Genomic DNA, 18823 nt, shown 5'->3' with positions numbered 1-18823 from the left:
AAAACATTTTAAACAAGCACCTGGGAGGCACCATGTCACCAAGAGTGCTGCTGAGTCCACTGTGCACATCTTCATTCTGAGATGGGATGGAGTAAACTGATGGGATGGGTGGGACAGATGGGGCGGACAGAGGAGGGAGAGGTGTCTGGAAAGCTACTCTGGGTCTCTCAGGTGGTATCGTCTCTTCAAAGTGTCTTGGTGCCACACTAAACTGCTTCAGTCTATCAGGCTAAAATAAAGAGGAAAATCTGTGTGTCACATGTAATCATAAAATTTAAAGGTGGAAGAGATCTCAAAAGACCCTCTATCCCAGACTGCCAGCAGGCACTTAAGTCAGACAGAGAGCAGAGACAGAAAAATTTGGGGATTTCCCAGGTGGCTCAGTGGTAAAGAATCTGCCTGCCAATGCAGGAGACCTGGGTTTGATCCTAGGGTTTAGAAGATCCCCTGGAGGAAATGGCAACCCACTCCAGTATTCTTGCCTGGAGAATCCCATGGACAGAGGAGCCTGGAGGGCTACAGTCCATAGGGTCACAAAGAGTAAGACATGACTGAGCACACACAACAGAATTTTACAGCTATTAAGAGATTTTTAAGATACAATTCTTATTTTATAAAATGAGTAACTGAGTCTCTATGAAAGTACATAAATCACCTAAAGTTTCACCATTAATAAATAAGCAAAGACTAGAGCCAGATATTAATTCTAAATATAAAACTCTATTATACTACAACACTATGCTGCTTTACTACTCTCAATTGTCATCAAAGTATTCTAACATTAAAGTTTCTCTAGAGCAGAGTGAGCAAACGTTTTCTGTGAAGAGCCAGTTAGTAAATATATCAGACTTTGCAAGCCATGAGATCTCTTCGTAACTTCTAAAGTAGACCAGAACAGTATATAAGCAAATTAGCAAGGAAGGTGTGATGCAATAAAACTTGACAAAAACAGACAGCAAATGGATTTGGCCACAGGTTATAGTTTGCTAACCTCTGCTCCAGAACATCATTTAAGTGCCCTTTTCTAAGATTTGCACATCAAAAATAAACCAAAAAGTGATGGTCTAAATAACTATTACATGTAACATTTTTATTTATTCTCATAAAATAAACTTGACACTCTAAAAGTTGTTTACATATAAATAAGAAGATCCATCAAACACAAAGGTAACTATAAATGTGAGGTTTAACATGCCATCACATTACATTAAAAAGTTCAAGATTCTAAAAGGAAATTCGTGACTGTCAAAACTACTTGGAAGGTATTTATTGACAGAGGAAAATATATTCAGTTTTGGAATTTATTCTTTTTTCCTAGCACTCTTAATTTCTCAAGAATGATTTCTCAGATTAATCTTAAAGTTTTACTCTATGAGAAGTCAAAAAGCACACTCAAGAGTGATACTGGTGCAGTATCAAAGTTTTTAAAATGAAGAATCCACAGGTTATATTTAGCATAAGAAAAAGTAAGACAAAAGTTGCCCACAACAGAATTATTTTCAGTTGCTGTATTCTTTTTAAGAATAAACTTTTTAATGTAATTTTTAAAGAAATTAAAGTTTCTTAGAGATGAAACAAAAATTTGCCCTAGCAAATAAATTCTACACATCCAACTAAAAAAAAAAAGTAGCTTTTGAGAAGAGTAATAAATTATTCCCTTCTCCTTACTCAACTGCAATGATGTGTATAATTCATTCCAATTATGAAAATTAAAAAATTAAAGTAATGTAAGGTTATTACCTCTAGACTGACATTAAGTAAAAATTACTAAAATGCTTCAAGACTAGAAATTAAAGATTTCAGTTTCTCTGGATACCCCTCTTGCCGGGAGCCAGCGTGGGGAATCCCGCCCATGGCAAAGGTCATGAGGAAGAGGCCTGATGGGCAAAGGCGAGATCAGGCCTCGAGGGGACCCCTTCTCGAGCATCTCCCCCAAAACCAGAATCTGTCTGTCTTACTGTTTTGTGTCCTTTCACCAACTCCTCTGACATTAACAGGGGGCTATCCCTGACTACCTTTCTCTGCAAAAATCAACTTAGGGCTCTAGCTAATAAGTCTCCTGGACATGAGAGGAATATTTCAATTCAAACCCCCTCTGTTAGCATTCTAGCTTGCTTGGCAGGTTTATTCAGACTCTTACAGCTACGCATGTGATTATTTATAGCCTCCCAACTGTGAGAGGCACGAGAAGCCTAAAACATAGAGCCTTTCAAAGAGTTAAAAGCTATTAGAGTAGTGCTGGTGTAGGATTTCATTATTGGGCCAATGCTTGTTGCTAAGTTCCCATATCTCTTACCCACTGTGCACCTGGGAGTGCATTAGTTAACATAGTTGGAATGTAAGAAAAACAAGTGTGGCCTTGAAATTAACCACATCAGACTTTTGAGCTAAGTGGTTCTTTCTTTGTTGTAACTCACTGCACCTTTGCTCCCTGAGAAATGTAACTCTGTTCAACATTTTCTGAGGCTGACATAGATTAGAAATATAAAGAAAAAACATTTCAAGGGAAAATAAGTTTTCTAGTTGAGCAGCCTTTATCAAAAGAGGGTCATAAAATGTTCACAGGCCTCCAAGGCCAGAAGATAATGTACACAATATTGTTTATGGGAAAGGTACGCAGAAAAAACCCTGGTTTTGATAAAGACAAAACAGATGTAATGTTTGGGCTGACTGTGTATGACTTTGCATCTTTCATTTCCCTCTATGTACAAGTTAAGGTATAAAAGTCCCTTTTAAAAATAAAATAATGGGCCTCGCTCACTGAAGAAGCTTGGTCACCCCGTGTTTTTCTTTTTTTCTCTCTCTCTCTTTCTCTCTCCCTCCCTCTCTTTTTCAGGCTGATCCCGTGGAACACAGAGGCTCTCTGCGTTCACTTTCCTGCCTGAGCTTCTAAGACTTTATTAGCTTTCTGTGTAAACCAAGGAATATCAGCCTCTTTCTCTCCTCTATTTTCTTATCTACAACATTCTTTCCTTATCTCTCTCTAAATCATCTGCCGAAGCCGTTTCTCCTTCAGGTTCCCCTGGATCCTGCGGGGGCTGGACCCCGGCACCCTCTAATACAACAAACATTATCAAAATACAATGAAGATTAACATTCATTGTATATTAAACTAAAATACTGCACGAAAATAAAGTGAAAGGACTAATTTATAAGAAACTTTAAAAATACATATATGAAAAGGGAAACATTATCTTAGAGAAGTAAACAAGAGTTAGAACTACTGAATTTAGTTTATTACTGTTAAGCTTGTCTACTCTTACATTTTCCCCAATATGCTCTGTCTCTACCTGCCACTACATCTGAGCCTTATTTGAATGAAAGATTAAACATTAAAAGATGGCAAGAACTCTTACCGATTTCTCAGGGTCTTGAGCTCCAGAAGCTGCAACCCTGAGATCCAAATCTTTTTCTCTAAACAAAATTAAAGTTTTATATATTTCAAGGTTGTAATAAACAGTATCAAAATCATAATCATTAGTGAAACAAACTTACAAAGTCCATGCAATGACATCTCCAAAAATAAATAGTAAATAATTTCTTTAATTAACAATAAAACCTTAAATAATTCTGAAAACTAAATTTTCTGATTTGGTGGTAAGTAAACAAGCATTCACATGCAAAATGACTTGGAATAAATATCTCTAAACCAGTGCCTGGGATACTTCAAAGTCTAAGCAATTTATACGAATAAAGAAGTAAAGCAAAGTCTTAGTAAAACAAATAAAAACTTCTTTTAGGTACATGTATATCTTCAGTTCACAAAAGAGAGGATTAAAAATTAAAAATTAACATGATACTCTCCAGTAAGAGTATTCAAGAAAAATGATCTTAAATATGTCTAATACCAGACAAGAGATACTGGCTTCCTCTAAGAAAAAGGCAAAACTAAAAGGTGACAGGTCTCGAATTCTCTACAACCAAAGTATCTATCCCTAATTTTAAACTGGAATTATTATTTCAGAGATCTTTCTACATGAATGATTACAAACTCTGAAAGTTGTATACAATATAAATATCTGTGGATCTCTCATGATTATTTTTATATGGTATGTACATATATGTGTGCTTACCATTTCATTGTTAAAAGACAAAACACTTTTTACTTGCTACTATATATGGGATAACACAGTGGGCATGTAGATAACATTAAATGCACCCCTAAAATTGAAGAATTAATGAGAGTATGTACAAGCCTTATTATAGAATGAACACACAGTCTCTTTTGTTACCTGTGATGAAGAAAATGATCACCCTCAAAGTATCTGTTTTATTACCCTGGCTGATTTGCAATGTGGAGACTGAAATAGAATGATTTATAAACACCGAACTGTATTAGGAAAAATATTCCCTTATTTTACCATGTAACAGTTACTACCATGTCATTTTAAACAAACATATTTAAATTCAAAACATCTTTGTTAAATGCAAACCTTTCATTACCGTCTCTTGTTCCTCTGTTGTTCAGCCATTTGTTCCAGTAGTTCTTGTCTATATTTCTCTTTCCTTCTCTGAATAAGTTCTCGATCTTCACCCCCTAGAAAATGATAAAAAAAAAAAAAAAAAAAAAAAAAAAAAGCAGTCTTAACTCTGCAGTAACACACGTAACTGCAAAGTCAATATTTTAATTTCCATTGTAATTATATCAGAGTATAATTATTACATATGCAGCAAATGTAGATGGTAAAATCACATGTATCCTTACCTATTCAATTTTAGTTTTATAATTTATGAATAACTACTATGTGTCAAACACAAGGCACATTAATCCTTCCCAAAATTCTACATCAGTCAAAAACCTTCTTAAATAAAAGATAATTTCTATTCCCACTTTCCAAAAATCAGGATACTATCTCCATTAATATTTCCCACAAGCCCCTTAAATTTAACAAGTGTGTTCAAACGGACATCACAAAAGCAACTGTCCCTTTGTTTTCTGTTAGCGACCTAATCATCGAGCCTCAAAACGTCACTATAACCTTGCTATCTCATCCTTTCTTATTTATTTTATGTGAGGTCCCTCTTCTCTACTGTAATGGCCATCAACCTTGGATAGGAACTCTACATTTCACCTGAATTGTAGCAATAACCTTTTAACTTGTCTCCACAACTTCTTCCCTCCCTATTCTAATACATCTAGCACACTTACGTATGTTAACTGTCCTAAAATGCAATATTAATCATGATGACACCCTGCTCAAAAAATTTCAATGGTTATTTCAATTCTACATAAAAAAATATGTGAACCTTTTACTCTGGTATCACTTACATGAAAATCCAGTCATGCAAAATTTGGAAAACTATACAAATCACAGGATATCAAAAATGCAACTGAACCAGAAATTTCTCTACTACCTTCATTATTAGTTTCCTTTTGTCCATTAAGCACAGATGTCAGCAACACTGAAGCTCCCATAAGGTAATATAAATCATAGTAAGGTTAATAATAATAGTTTACAATCAAAGTTGATATGTCCATTCTGCTTCTGATCATGATGGAATTAACAAGCACAAAACTCAGCCTTCTTCCATTAAAAAAAAAAAAAATTTAACATGGGAAACAGTTAAATTGAGCAAATAAAGGTCAAAATTAGGAAAGCTAAAGTGACTAGAAGTTTGGGCCAAAGATTCAAAAAGAAGCGTAAAAAGGCTCTGGAAATCTGTAAAGGGGTTCCTCTGAATTTTACTGTGAACTAGTCAGTGTATGCAGAGTGAAATTCCATTAGGCTGGGCAAAAAATTACGGAGAACCCATAAATTGAATTCACAGACCTCCTCCAATGAAGTGGGGAGAAATTTAAGCTCCAGCCAGCTAGACTGGAGTTCTTGGTGATCCTTTAAGAGTATTCAGGGAAGAGGAGCAAGCAGGAAGGCTGAGCAATCTTTCTCGAGGGAAGTTTGCTCTAGATGTTCCAGATGAGGTTAAAATAAGGCCTCAGAGAGACTGGTCCTTAGGTAACAGAAAAACATGAATGTGGCAGACAAAGTTCTCAGACATATCTACATTCTTTCTCTGCCTTCTGGTGCAAACTTCCTGTACAAACCTTCCCCTGAGTGTGGCAGGACCAATGACTTGCTTCCAGCCAATGAATGTGGCAAAGGTAAAAGGAATCTGCAGATGTATTTAATTAAGCCACCAAATCAATTTTGAACTAATTAAAAGGGAGATGATCTTGGGTGGGTCTGACATAAGCAGATAAAAGTTCTCATTGAGTTCAGAGATTCTCCTTGGTGGCATGATACAATGAGCAGTCTTGGTGGAAAAGTCCATGTGGCAAGAAATAGCAGACGGCCTCCAGGAACTGAGGACAGTGTCTAGCAGATGCACAGTAAGAAGCCAGGGCCCTTAGTAATGCAGCCACAAAAAAAATGAATTGAGCCAAAAATCTGAATGTGCTTCTTTCCCTATAAGGCCCCAGATGAAAAACAGCCTGGCTGACACCTTATGAGATCCTAAGCAGAGGACCCAAATTAATGTCGTACAACTCAGATGTGTGACATTTTGAGCCACTAAATCTTGCTAATCTGTAATGCAACAACAGAAAAGCAACACAGTGACCCCTAACCATTAAAAAAGTTTATCAGTTGAAAAAAAATCACAGAAACAGAGATGATGGAACAATGAATAAAGATGTTAAAACAGCTACCAAAACTATGCCCAATATTTAAGTGAAAATAGTAATAAGGATAAAATGAAAGTATTATAAAGAACCAAATAGGGACTCCTGCTTAGAAAGTAGAAAGCCACAAGAGAACATTGTTCATACACTACAATAGGAAAAAGCTCATCTACAAAATCGTAACTTTTAAAAAGCCCGTCAGAGAGCTAAGGTTATAAGCAACCAGGTAAACTGAATTTCAAACGGTATGAAAACCAACTCATAGAAGGATGGGACAAGACAAGTGTTTTACCTTTACCAGAGTTTGGAGAAACGGGCAGCGGCCTTAACAGTAAGAAATCTGCCTACAATGCAGGACACTTGGGTTTGTTTCCTGGGTCAGGAAACTCCCCTGGAGAAAGTAACGGCAACCCACACCAGTATTCCTGCCTGGAGAATTCCATGGACAGAGAAGCCTGGCAGGCTACAGTCCACAAGGTAGCAAAGAGTCAGAAATGACAGAGTGAGTAATACTTTCACTTTAAAAGTAGTTCTGATGAGATGGACGAAACTGGAGCCGATTATACAGAGTGAAGTAAGCCAGAAAGAAAAACACCAATACAGTATACTAACACATATATATGGAATTTAGAAAGATGGCAATGACGACCCTGTATGCAAGACAGGAAAAAAGACGCAGCTGTCTATAACGGACTTTTGGGCTCAGAGGGAGAGGGAGAGGGTGGGATGATATGGGAGAATGGCATTCTATCATGTATACTATCATGTAAGAATTGAATCGCTAGTCTATGTCTGACGCAGGATACAGCATGCTTGGGGCTGGTGCATGGGGATGACCCACAGAGATGTTATGGGGAGGGAGGTGGGAGGGGGGTTCATGTTTGGGAACACATGTAAGAATTAAAGATTTTAAAATTAAAAAAAATTAAAAAAAATAAATAAATAAAATAAAAGTAGGTAAAAAGAAAACTGAAATGGTAATGAATTCTTAAAGGTTTGTGTGGGGTTGGAGTAGCAGTGTAGCTTCTCTGAAAGCCCCAGACACAAGGGGAATCTGCACTCACTTGCTGCCTTCACCTGACACTCATGAGAGGCTGGAGATGGGGCAACCCAAGACACCTGGAAGACAGCATTCCGAGGCAAAACCAACCAACCAACCAACCACTGCCCACCGCCCACCTTCCAGACTCTTCTCTCATATACAGAAATCTATTGGTTGAAGGACAGAAAACCCTGGACCCAGAGTTCTGCCCTCATACAAAGCAAAAGTCTGCTACTGCTAGGGGAGGAGCAGGAAATGCTTCCATAGAAGACCCTCCACAAACACAAAGGAGAGCTCGGCTACCACTCTGGGGAGAAGCAGAACACTAAGAAAGACTCATTGCTGAGAACCAAATGCACAGGGCCAGCCTTGCATCGAGGAACAAGACAGCAAACCACTGCTGAGCAAGGAAAACTGGCGAGAGAGAGACTGTCTGTCGGGGGCATGCAGGAAACTGCGGAAGGTGCAGAAAACGCTGCGAAAATCCCTCCAGGCCCTACACCAAGAACAAGGTAGTCAGGAATTGAACACTTCTCTCTAAACAAGTCATTAAAGATGTATAAGACATGAACATCACTATCAGTCAAATGGCTTGACATTTATAAACTATTATACTCCACAACCACACAATGCACATTCTTTCAAGTACACATTTAACATTCACCAAGACAGACCAAATTCTGAGCCACTGTTTAAAATTTTACTTTAAAAATTCAATTTTGAAATAATTGAAATTTAAAAATTATTTTCCCCACAAGGGAATTAAACTAGCAGTCAATGACAAAAAGACAGCAGGAAAATCCCCAAATAATGGAAATTTAAAAACATACTTTTGAATGATCCATGATTCCATTATAAACCCCACAATATATTATTTTTGCTGTCAGCAGTCAACTGTCCTAATTCTTTAAAGAAAGCAAAAGGCTCCAAACAAGATCCTTGGGGAAAAATTACAGGAAGACAAATTCGAGCTCAAGAGAAATGAGAATACTGCAACTATCAGAGTCACCTCAAGTTGGAGTGTATTGCCTCAGGGGAGAGTTAGTTCCCTAAGGGGACACACAAATATAGCTAGGGAAAAAAGATCCAACTATGTGGTAAATCACTGAATTAAATGAGCTTAATAGTGTATTCCAAGCAACAGAGTCTATTATCAAATATCAATCTATAATTCCTGGATTGAATTAATGATAAATTCTTACTATTTATCTTTAAAATTTTAGGGTATAGTAATCCATTTACTGATAAAATTGTCAGTGGGTTTCCAACACAGAAAAGTATTTCTCCAATTCTTAACCATGTTTAACAAAAAAAGAATCCTAAGAAGGAAGCCATTACTCTGACTTATTGATAGGTTAAATTGGTCAATTCTCATTTAAAGACATTCCAATAAAACTCTGGGTATTATGCCATTTTTCTCATAATAGCCATTTCAAGGAAACAAAATGAGAATAGCACACAAATATATATCTCTAAGCCAAAATTTGCTGGGAATTTTTGAAGGCAGGATTGCTAGGAAAAATTGAAGGCAGGAGGAGAAGGGGACGACAGAGGATGAGATGGTTGGATGGCATCACCGACTTGATAAATATGAGTATGAGCAGGCTCTGGGGGTTGGTGATGGACAGGGAAGCCTGGTGTGTTGCAGTCCATGGGGTCGCAGAGTCAGACACGACTGAGCGACTGAACTGAAGCCAAAATTTAAATTACTGATTGATTTTAGGTTGAATGAATATAAATTGCATTCTTATACTCCAATTTCTTCATATACTTCACTGAAATAGAATCCCAGGCAATTTTTCTAACATATTTACACAAAGAACAGACCACTTTTCTACTTAAAAGTTACACAGAGGAAATACCCTCTCTTCACACCATTTCTGAAATTAAATGTAACAAGTTAATAGAACAAATCAACATGCTTAAGCAATGACCTTCATTTCTGACAAAATAAACAGAATATCTGGATTATAATCATTATTTGACCAAAACACTTTCTCAGAAACTAAATGGAAAGAACATGGCAAAGGATTTTATCAAGAGATAAAAAGGTTTCATTCAGGGGAGCTAAACTAAAATGTACGGCACTTTTGTGCTAGCTAAAGAAAAAGAATCAAGAAAAAAAACTATTACATATAAAAAATATAAGAAACAGCAACACTACAATAAAGTGAAATATGGATTTTAAAGATTTTATTGAACTAAATACTTCAATTATCATCTACAGAAAGTTCATCACTAAATAAAAGCTATTTAGCTTTAAAATTATACACAGAGCTATGCAATACATACTAAATGTTTAGAATAGTGCCTATCACAGAGTAAGCACTAGAGAAATTTTTCTATTATTAGTAAGAGTGGTACTAATTACAACACTGAGTTCTCACTAAAGATCTTTTATAAAACACTCCACAAAAATCTAACTAACTGGAGGGCATGTACACACCAAAGAGCATTCCCGCAAAAGGACTGCACATCTCTCGATAAGTAGGTTTGGATGGTTCATTGTCTCGAGCACTAAAAACAAAAAAACAAAAAGAATCAAGACTCAAACAATTTTCAGGAAAAAAAAGTTAAAGAGAAATGTAGGTGTGAGTTATTGGCCTTTCAACATACTGTGGATATTACTAACATAACAGTTATTACATGTTTTTAAAATAAAGGTAAAATCATGGCATTTTCTCTCTTTATACAGTGGTACTCCAAGGCATTCACATAAATATGTGACCTTTTTCTTCAGCCAGCTTCACTGACTCCAGATTCCCAATAAAACCCTTTTTCATAAGAACAGTTACCCCGGTAAGGAAAATGAACATCTAAGTACACATAAATAAATCCTAAAAAAAGAGGATGATATCTATACCACCCACACTCTGAAAAGATAATCTTTAAACTAAACTCCTTCCTTGAAAGACAGAATCAAGGGGGAGAAAAAAAAAAAAGACAACTCTTTCAAAGTAAATTTAATTTGACTCAAATAGAAAATCCAAATACAGATAGACTCAAAATAGACAACTTTTCTGACACACAAAATTATCTTCATTATGCACTATAAATTCAGAACCACTGTGTACAACACAAGAAAGCCACCAAAAGATAAAAAACTATAGAAAAAGAACATGAATATAAAATGCATATAATTTCCTTTTTTACCCCAATATAACACAATTATGTATGAGCACTTACTTTACAAAGTAAGCAAAAATGTTATCTACTCAATGTTGAAAATGATAGTTTTGAAAAGGAAACTCATACTACAAGAACATTCTCAATTTATTTCAAGTTATGTCCCCTCCATAACTCTAAGATATTTTAAATTGATCTTTGGTCCATTAAATTATATGTTTATTTTTCCTTTCATTAGTTCAAATTTATAGATTTTATAATGATAGGACTCAAAACACCTTGGCACACTTTATAATCAAAACTTGCCCTTCAAGAGAATGCTGTAAAGTACCAAAAAGTTTCATATAACACAATTCTTCCCTCCTCCACTTTCCCCTAAATCCTCTCTCACTAATAAGCAAGGCTCTTAACATACTATACCTTTCTAGTTTTCCAGCAAACCAGTTTTAGCAGTTGCTGTTTTACAGTGCAATGGCTGAAGGGCAGAATTTATATTACATACTATACCTTTGATTTCCAGCAGATGAAATTCGTATGTTTGACTGTTCTGTGACATCACCATCATACTCCATAGGAGGCTCATTGCCTCGTCTGTTCCCGTACATCCTTAAAAACATATTAGCTTATAGAGCTTGTTCCACATACAGTGGACTTCTCTTATCTTTCTTTGGTGATTTTACATTTGATGTTGGAAATATTAAAGGGAACAAAGCGTTATAACGAAGTTTTACTGTAAATACATTTGAAAATTAACTCAAATGACATCTGACAATATGATCTGCTGGTTAATGAGACACTAAGAGTTTAGATTCAATAGTCTTTAAAACAAAGGGAGATCAATTATAAATTATTTCAATATAACTTCTAGAAAATCTTAATATTAAAAATATGAAAATACTAATAAGACTTTTCATTATTCAATTAGTCAAAGAGTATTTATTGAGCACCTACTACATGCCAAGTACTATTCCAGGCACTGAGTATGTGGACATGGTCCTTGCTCTTATGAATATCAGTCAAATTTCAAAAATGAGATCTTTTTTTTACATCAGAATTCACAGATTCTGAGAATTATTTCACTGCATATACAAACCTTTTAACTTACAAATACAGCAGTAGTCTTACTATGAAATTAAACCAAATGTAGCAAGCCACAACATTTGCTAACACTGTAAATCACATGAAATACTAAATAATACCCACAGGTGAAGAGAGAACATTATAAGCAAACAGGCTGATACATGAGTAGAAAATGGTTAGGTCATTTTACTCACAATTTCATGAACAAGAAAGAGGAAGATTAGAATTTTTTAATTTATTTCCTTAAGAATTCTTTCCAGAAAATAACTTTTCAGTGTTTTTTAATTTTTTATTTCCACTTGGCAAACAAGGATTCCTTGAGCTTAATTTCTCACATCAAGAAACCAACATGACTTTTCACACCAACCTTTATCAGCACCCATGAAAATCAGCATTTCATAAGTCATATTTCTTTGCATGGCTGTTAAGCTATAATCTCTCTCATGAGGTCAACTGGTAAGAAATGTGATTATTTAAGTATTATCCAATATTTTAGTGAATTTCATTATCACATTAAGAAAAAGCAATTTTCAGAAGAAAAGGAACTTATCACTCTCCACAGAGCCAGCATATAAAATCTTCTCTTTGTTTCCATCACACTTTTCAGTATCCCCTGTGGAGGAAAGACTACCCAGAACTGTAACCTTACTACTATATGAACTGTGGCAGAACAGATATATGGCTTCCGTTTTTTATCCACATCTAAAACAGAATCCTCCCCAATCCCTTTCAAAACACAATTTCAAATTATTTCAATTTATCACAACACAGCTGATTTTATATCTAAACCCAAAGGACTCAACTCTCTCTTTTAAACTGACACATCGGTTTACTGTTATTCCTTACTTCTACCACTTAAAGAACAGGGATATATAAACTTTTTAAGTCAGCTTTGGAGTAAATAGTGCCAGGCAACCAGATTTAGTTATACTGCATCTATACAAACACACATGGGCAGAAAAGGGTAAACAGCAGGCCTGAGACCACCACCCTTAACAAAGGCCTGTTTGCAAGAAGGCCCTTAGGGGTACCTGGAACACAGACTGTGGGAGGAGTCCACCATTCTCAGAACTGGTAAGTGTGACCCACTGTGCCTCAACTGTCTATACAAGCAAGAAAGTTTATGCTGAACTCCTTCCTCTCAGCAAGTGTAAAATTTGGGCATATGCTAGGAAAAGGGTGCCTACATGACCAGCCCCCAATAATAACATTGGGCACTGAGTTTCTAATGCACTTTCCTGGTAGACAACACTTCACCCCTGTTTTCACACTTTGATACTGCAGGAATTAAGCATGTCCTTGGCAGAGGACTCTTGGAAGCCTGTTCCTGGTTTCCTTCAGACTTTGTCCCATGCAATTTTTCATTTGCTGATTTTACTGTGTATTCTTCCACTGTTAATAAACCACAGCCATGAACATAACTACATACACAAAGTGCTGTGAGTCCTAGTGAATTACCAGACCTGGGGGTGGTCTTACAAAATCCACAACACAACAAACAGAAGTGAATTAGTTAACGTGATAAAGCAGAGCATACACCAGTGAAAGTATTCAAATACAAAGACATTTAAAGTTACACATTTTAAAAGACATAACTTGGAATTAAATCAGGATTAACCAGAATTAAAGACTAAGACATACAAAAATTCTCTCTAAAATTTATTGAAAAGTTTGTGGCTTCCTGTATTTTCAGTTGTCTAAAAACAACATTTGGACTTGTAATTGTGGCTTATCTTTATACAGTTGCCCCCATAGTATGGGCTTCCCTGATGGCTCAGTGGGTAAAGAATCTGCCTGCGATGTAGGAGACACAGGAGACCTGAGTTTGATCCCTGAGTCAGGAAGATCCCCTGGAGGAGGAAATGGCAACCCACTCCAGTATTCTTGCCTGAAGAATCCCACGGAGAGAGGAGCCTGACTACAGTCCAGAGGGTTGCAAAGAGACACGACTGAACAATTAAGCACTCCCAAAGTATGGAAAAGGTCAGTTTTCATTCCAATTCCAAAGAAAGGAAATGCAAAAGAATGCTCAAACTACCGCACAACTGCACTCACCTCACATGCTAGTAAAGTAATGCTCAAAATTCTCCAAGCCAGGCTTCAGCAATACATGAACTGTGAACTCCCTGATGTTCAAGCTGGTTTTAGAAAAGGCAGAGGAACCAGAGATCAAATCGCCAACATCCGCTGGATCATGGAAAAAGCAAGAGTTCCAGAAGAACATCTATTTCTGCTTTATTGACTATGCCAAAGCCTTTGACTGTGAGGATCACAAGAAACTGTGGAAAATTCTGAAAGAGATGGGAATACCAGACCACCTGACCTGCCTCTTGAGAAATCTGTATGCGGGTCAGGAAGCAACAGTTAGAACTGGACATGGAACAACAGACTGGTTCCAAATAGGAAAAGGAGTACATCAAGGCCGTATATTGTCACCTTGCTTATTTAACTTCTATGCAGAGTACATCATGAGAAACGCTGGACTGGAAGAAACACAAGCTAGAATCAAGATTGTGGGAGAAATATCAATAACCTCAGATATGCAGATGACACCACCCTTATGGCAGAAAGTGAAGAGGAGCTAAAAAGCCTCTTGATGAAAGTGAAAGAGGAGAGTGAAAAAGTTGGCTTAAAGCTCAACATTCAGAAAACGAAGATCATGGCATCCGGTCCCATCACTTCATGGGAAATAGATGGGGAAACAGTGGAAACAGTGTCAGACTTTATTTTGGGGGGCTCCAAAATCACTGCAGATGGTGACTGCAAGCCATGAAATTAAAAGACACTTACTCCTTGGAAGGAAAGTTATGACCAACCTACATAGTATATTCAAAAGCAGAGACATTACTTTGCTGACTAAGGTCCGGCTAGTCAAGGCTATGGTTTTTCCTGTGGTGTATGGTGCATGTATGGATGTGAGAGTTGGACTGTGAAGAAACCTGAGTGCCGAAGAATTGATGCTTTTGAACTGTGGTGCTGGAGAAGACTCTTGAGAGTCCCTTGGACTGCAAGGAGATCCAACCAGTCCTTTCTGAAGGAGATCAACCCTGAGATTTCTTTGGAGGGAATGATGCTAAAGCTGAAACTCCAGTACTTTGGCCACCTCATGAGAAGAGTTGACTCATTGGGAAAAATCTCTGATGCTGGGAGGGATTGGGGGCAGGAGGAGAAGGGGACGACAGAGGATGAGATGGCTGGATGGCATCACAGACTTGATGGACGTGAGTCTGAGTGAACTCTGGGAGATGGTGATGAACAGGGAGGCCTGGCGTGCTGCGATTCATAGGGTCGCAAAGAGTCAGACACGACTGAGCAACTGAACTGAACTGAAAGTATGTTATATTTAGCACATCTACAATGTTTTATCAGCTCTTCACTATATAGAAATGTATCTTAATAAAGCAAGCACCAAAAATGCAAAAAGAAATTTCAAAGATTATTCTAAATTAAAGAAATTTAAGAAATGATTTTTTGTATAAATAAGGTCAAGGTCTCTGCTAAATTCTCAGTAAAACCATACAGATTTCCTAACAAAAAGACCATATGAAAGATAATTCAAAATATACCCTTTCACTAAAGGAAAAAAATTAATTAAATCATAAAAGTCCCCTTCTGTCACTTGTAATAATAATAAATTCAAGACTGGAGAAATATTTAAGAAGCCAAAAAAGAACAAAGATATGCATTTCACTAAAATAATAAAATCTTAAGACACCCTACTCAATTTTATGAAATGACTGATGACATGATTGTGCTTGCTTTGTTAAATCAAGAAGAAATTACTACTTACAAATAGAGATTCATAATGTGGGAGACCCGGGTTCAATCCCTGGGTTTGGAAGATCCCCTGGAGAAGGAAACGGCAATCCACTCCAGTACTATTGCCTGGAAAATCCCATGGACAGAGGAGCCTGGTAGGCTACAGCCCATGGGGTCGCAAATAGTCGGACACGACTGAGCGACTTTACCTTTTTAAATATTTTTTTAATTACTAATACAAGACCTTTAAAAAAAAAAAGTAAAGACGCAAACAAAAAACCTAGAAAGCAACCTAACAAGCTGTGAAGTCAAATTATAGTTTGGAAAGTTAACCACCTTACTTATTACTAAAATGTCCCTATAATTATAATGGAACTTCCTTCATTTATTGAACTCTCCTTCATATTTCCAATAAATTTATCATTTAATCACTCTTAACTATCCCAGTGAGTTGGCTTTAACTGGTTTTATAAGGCTCTCACAGTTTATTTTTATTTTATTGAAGCAAATGAAGTCCCAAGACAAGGGAACTGGTGAGAGCCAGCAACGCTTTCACCATTTGTATCTTCTTATCTCTTCAGCCCTCTTCACATTAAGGGGCAACTGACAGATGATAAAATCCACAAGTAGTGAACTCATCAATCATCTAAGAACAGCCTAATTTTATTCAGATCCAGGGATTCCAGTTAGGGCCAGTAAATTCCTTCTGTTTAGCTATAACTTGGGAGCCAGTTTCACATTAAAACCATCCCTGTGACCCAGAACTAATTTATCTAAATATTCTACCACCTCTGATCCACAGGTTCACTTACCACACCTCAAGCAACCGAGGTTTTTTCAGAAAGGGACAGCTCTCATAAAAGGAAAACTTTACTTCCTTTGACATATCAAATCAGATTTGATTGAGGGAATAAAATAATTATAAAATATTTCACCATCTCACTATCAAAAAAAGTTAAATCTATGCTAAATGGAAAAAGCTTTTTCTATTTCCTTGAAGACATGGGTCAGTAATTCCAGGTAATCAGGTTCAAATTTCAAGGCCCAAAGAAAACAGGTATGGGTAGAGGCCAAGTTTACTCTAAAAATTAACACGTTTATCTTTTAAAAACTAATTACTCTCTTACAGAAGAAAAAGCAAGTTGTTTAAAACCACAAGTATTTTCAGCTAAGTTAAATGTGAATGAACAATTTCTAACTGATAATAAAAACATTTTTCATTAATAAACCACAGAATCAAAAAAGTCCTTCAGGAATAAATTTACAATGTTTATGCTGTCAAGAATGACATAAAATATTTACCACCCATTGGTCCTGACACAGCTTACAGGGAGAAAGAACCAAGTTCCTCCTTACTTAAATCATAAAATTCATAATGGTTACACCACCTGTTTTCACATAAAAAATTTCTCTAATGTAAATGAATTTTGCTAGAGGGACTCTCAATTATAGAAATTATTAGAAAACTACTGAGCTATTAAATGGTAGTCACTATTTTTCTCCTTGTTTTCTGTTCTTTTCCAATTTTCATATTCACTTTAATTCAATAATGGGTTTTTCTAATATTGATCCCATCTTTAAAGTGGTGAAAATTACATTAAAATGGGTCTTTCCAAATAAAAATGAAAAGTAACTAAGAAAAAAAAGTAATACCAAGTTTAATAAACTCATGTTCTAATAAGCCATTTCTCCTCATTTATACCTTACATATTAAGCATGCACACTTACTTAAGAGTGTCCTACACTAAGCAAGCACTTAGTCTATTGAGTCAGATTCTATCTCAGATTCTAATTTCACATGAAGCACAATTTCAGAATTTTCTTAAATGAAAATCACAATTACAAACTAACAAATTCAAGAGTTAAACTGCAAGTGCTAACTGCCTTAATCATGTAAAAACTTTAAAAAAGAAACATTTTCAAGGCTAAAAATCTCCTTTACCCATTACATGAACATTGGTTGTAAAATAAAACATAATAAGGTAGTTAGTATATTAACTTCTACAGCTCAAGTTAATAAAGACTAGGATGACTATCTTTTTTAAAATCATGTAAAAGTTTCAAAGTATTATAAAACAGTATTATATTCAACTTCAGAAAGCTCCTAAAACATTAATTTACTTAAATTAGCAAATATGTATCAAAGTACACACACATACACACACACACAGTGCAACTGTCAAACTAATGCTAACCATCTGTTACCTATTTTAAAACACTGTCAGTGATTGATTAATTTAAGAAAGTAAAATCATTCCTGGGCTTTATCTTCTCATATTTAAAGTGAGGGAAATATTTCATTAATAAATACATAACAGTATATAGAAAAGTTAATAGGGTAATTAGAAAAGAACTAAGATTAAAAACCTAAAAATCAAAATCAAAACTAGAATTCACTGCATGTTCACTATTCAAAGGAAAAAAAAAAAAAGAACATGGGAAATTTAGAAGTATGAAGAACTTTGTTCTTCTCACAATCAGCAGTGATTGTTTTTAAGAACTTATGGTTAAGTAGACAGTAAACCAACTATATACTCCAATAAAATTAATTTAAAAAGAAAAGAAAATGACCTGCAGAGCCAAAAGATGATTACCGTATACAGTCAGCCCTCTGTATCTGTGGGGGTTTCCCTGCTGGCTTAAACGGTGAAGAATCTGCCTGCAGTGCAGGAGACACAGGTTCGATCCCTGAGTGGGGAAGATCCCCTGGAAGAGGGAATGGCTTACTACTCAAGCATTCTCGTCTAGAGAATTCCATGGACAGAGGAGCCTGGTCGGCTCTAGTCCCTGGGGTCGCAAAGAGTCAGACACAACTGAGTAACTAACACTTTCACTTTATGTATCTGTGGGTTCTGCAACCAATCTCAGATAGAAAGTATTTGAGGGGAAAAAAATTCCAGAAAGTTTCAAAAGGCAAAACTTGAATTTCTTACGAACAGGTAACTATTTCCATAGCACTTACAACTATTTACATAACATTTACATTGTATTAGATATTATAAGTAAACTAGAGATGATTTAAAGCATAAGGGAAGATGTGCATAGATTATAAGGAAACACTACACCACTTTACCGAAGGGACTTGAGCATCCAAAGATTTTTATATTCCTGAGGGGTCCTGAAATGGATCCCCCTTGAATACCAAGGAACAACAGTTTTAAGATAGTTAAAGCAAGAGACCAAATGATGGTAGACAT

General features: G+C 36.1%; 1 protein-coding gene across 1 annotated transcript in view; it reads right to left on the bottom strand.

Annotated features, from left to right (window-relative positions):
* CSPP1 (centrosome and spindle pole associated protein 1) overlaps nt 1-18823 on the bottom strand; it is a 98089-nt gene that overhangs the window by 58047 nt on the left and 21219 nt on the right. The window contains exons 8-12 of the mRNA XM_052651701.1: nt 11295-11393; nt 10108-10178; nt 4444-4537; nt 3357-3414; nt 21-229 (exon numbers count right to left, since the gene is read on the bottom strand). Coding sequence (XP_052507661.1) covers nt 21-229; nt 3357-3414; nt 4444-4537; nt 10108-10178; nt 11295-11393 — 531 coding nt within the window. The remainder of the gene's footprint in view (nt 1-20; nt 230-3356; nt 3415-4443; nt 4538-10107; nt 10179-11294; nt 11394-18823) is intronic.

Source organism: Budorcas taxicolor, chromosome 14 (genome assembly GCF_023091745.1).
Source record: "Budorcas taxicolor isolate Tak-1 chromosome 14, Takin1.1, whole genome shotgun sequence".
In the NCBI taxonomy this organism is placed as follows: domain Eukaryota; kingdom Metazoa; phylum Chordata; class Mammalia; order Artiodactyla; family Bovidae; genus Budorcas; species Budorcas taxicolor.
The sequence above is the reverse complement of the archived record's forward strand: the minus strand, read 5'-3'. Positions and strand labels throughout refer to the sequence as shown.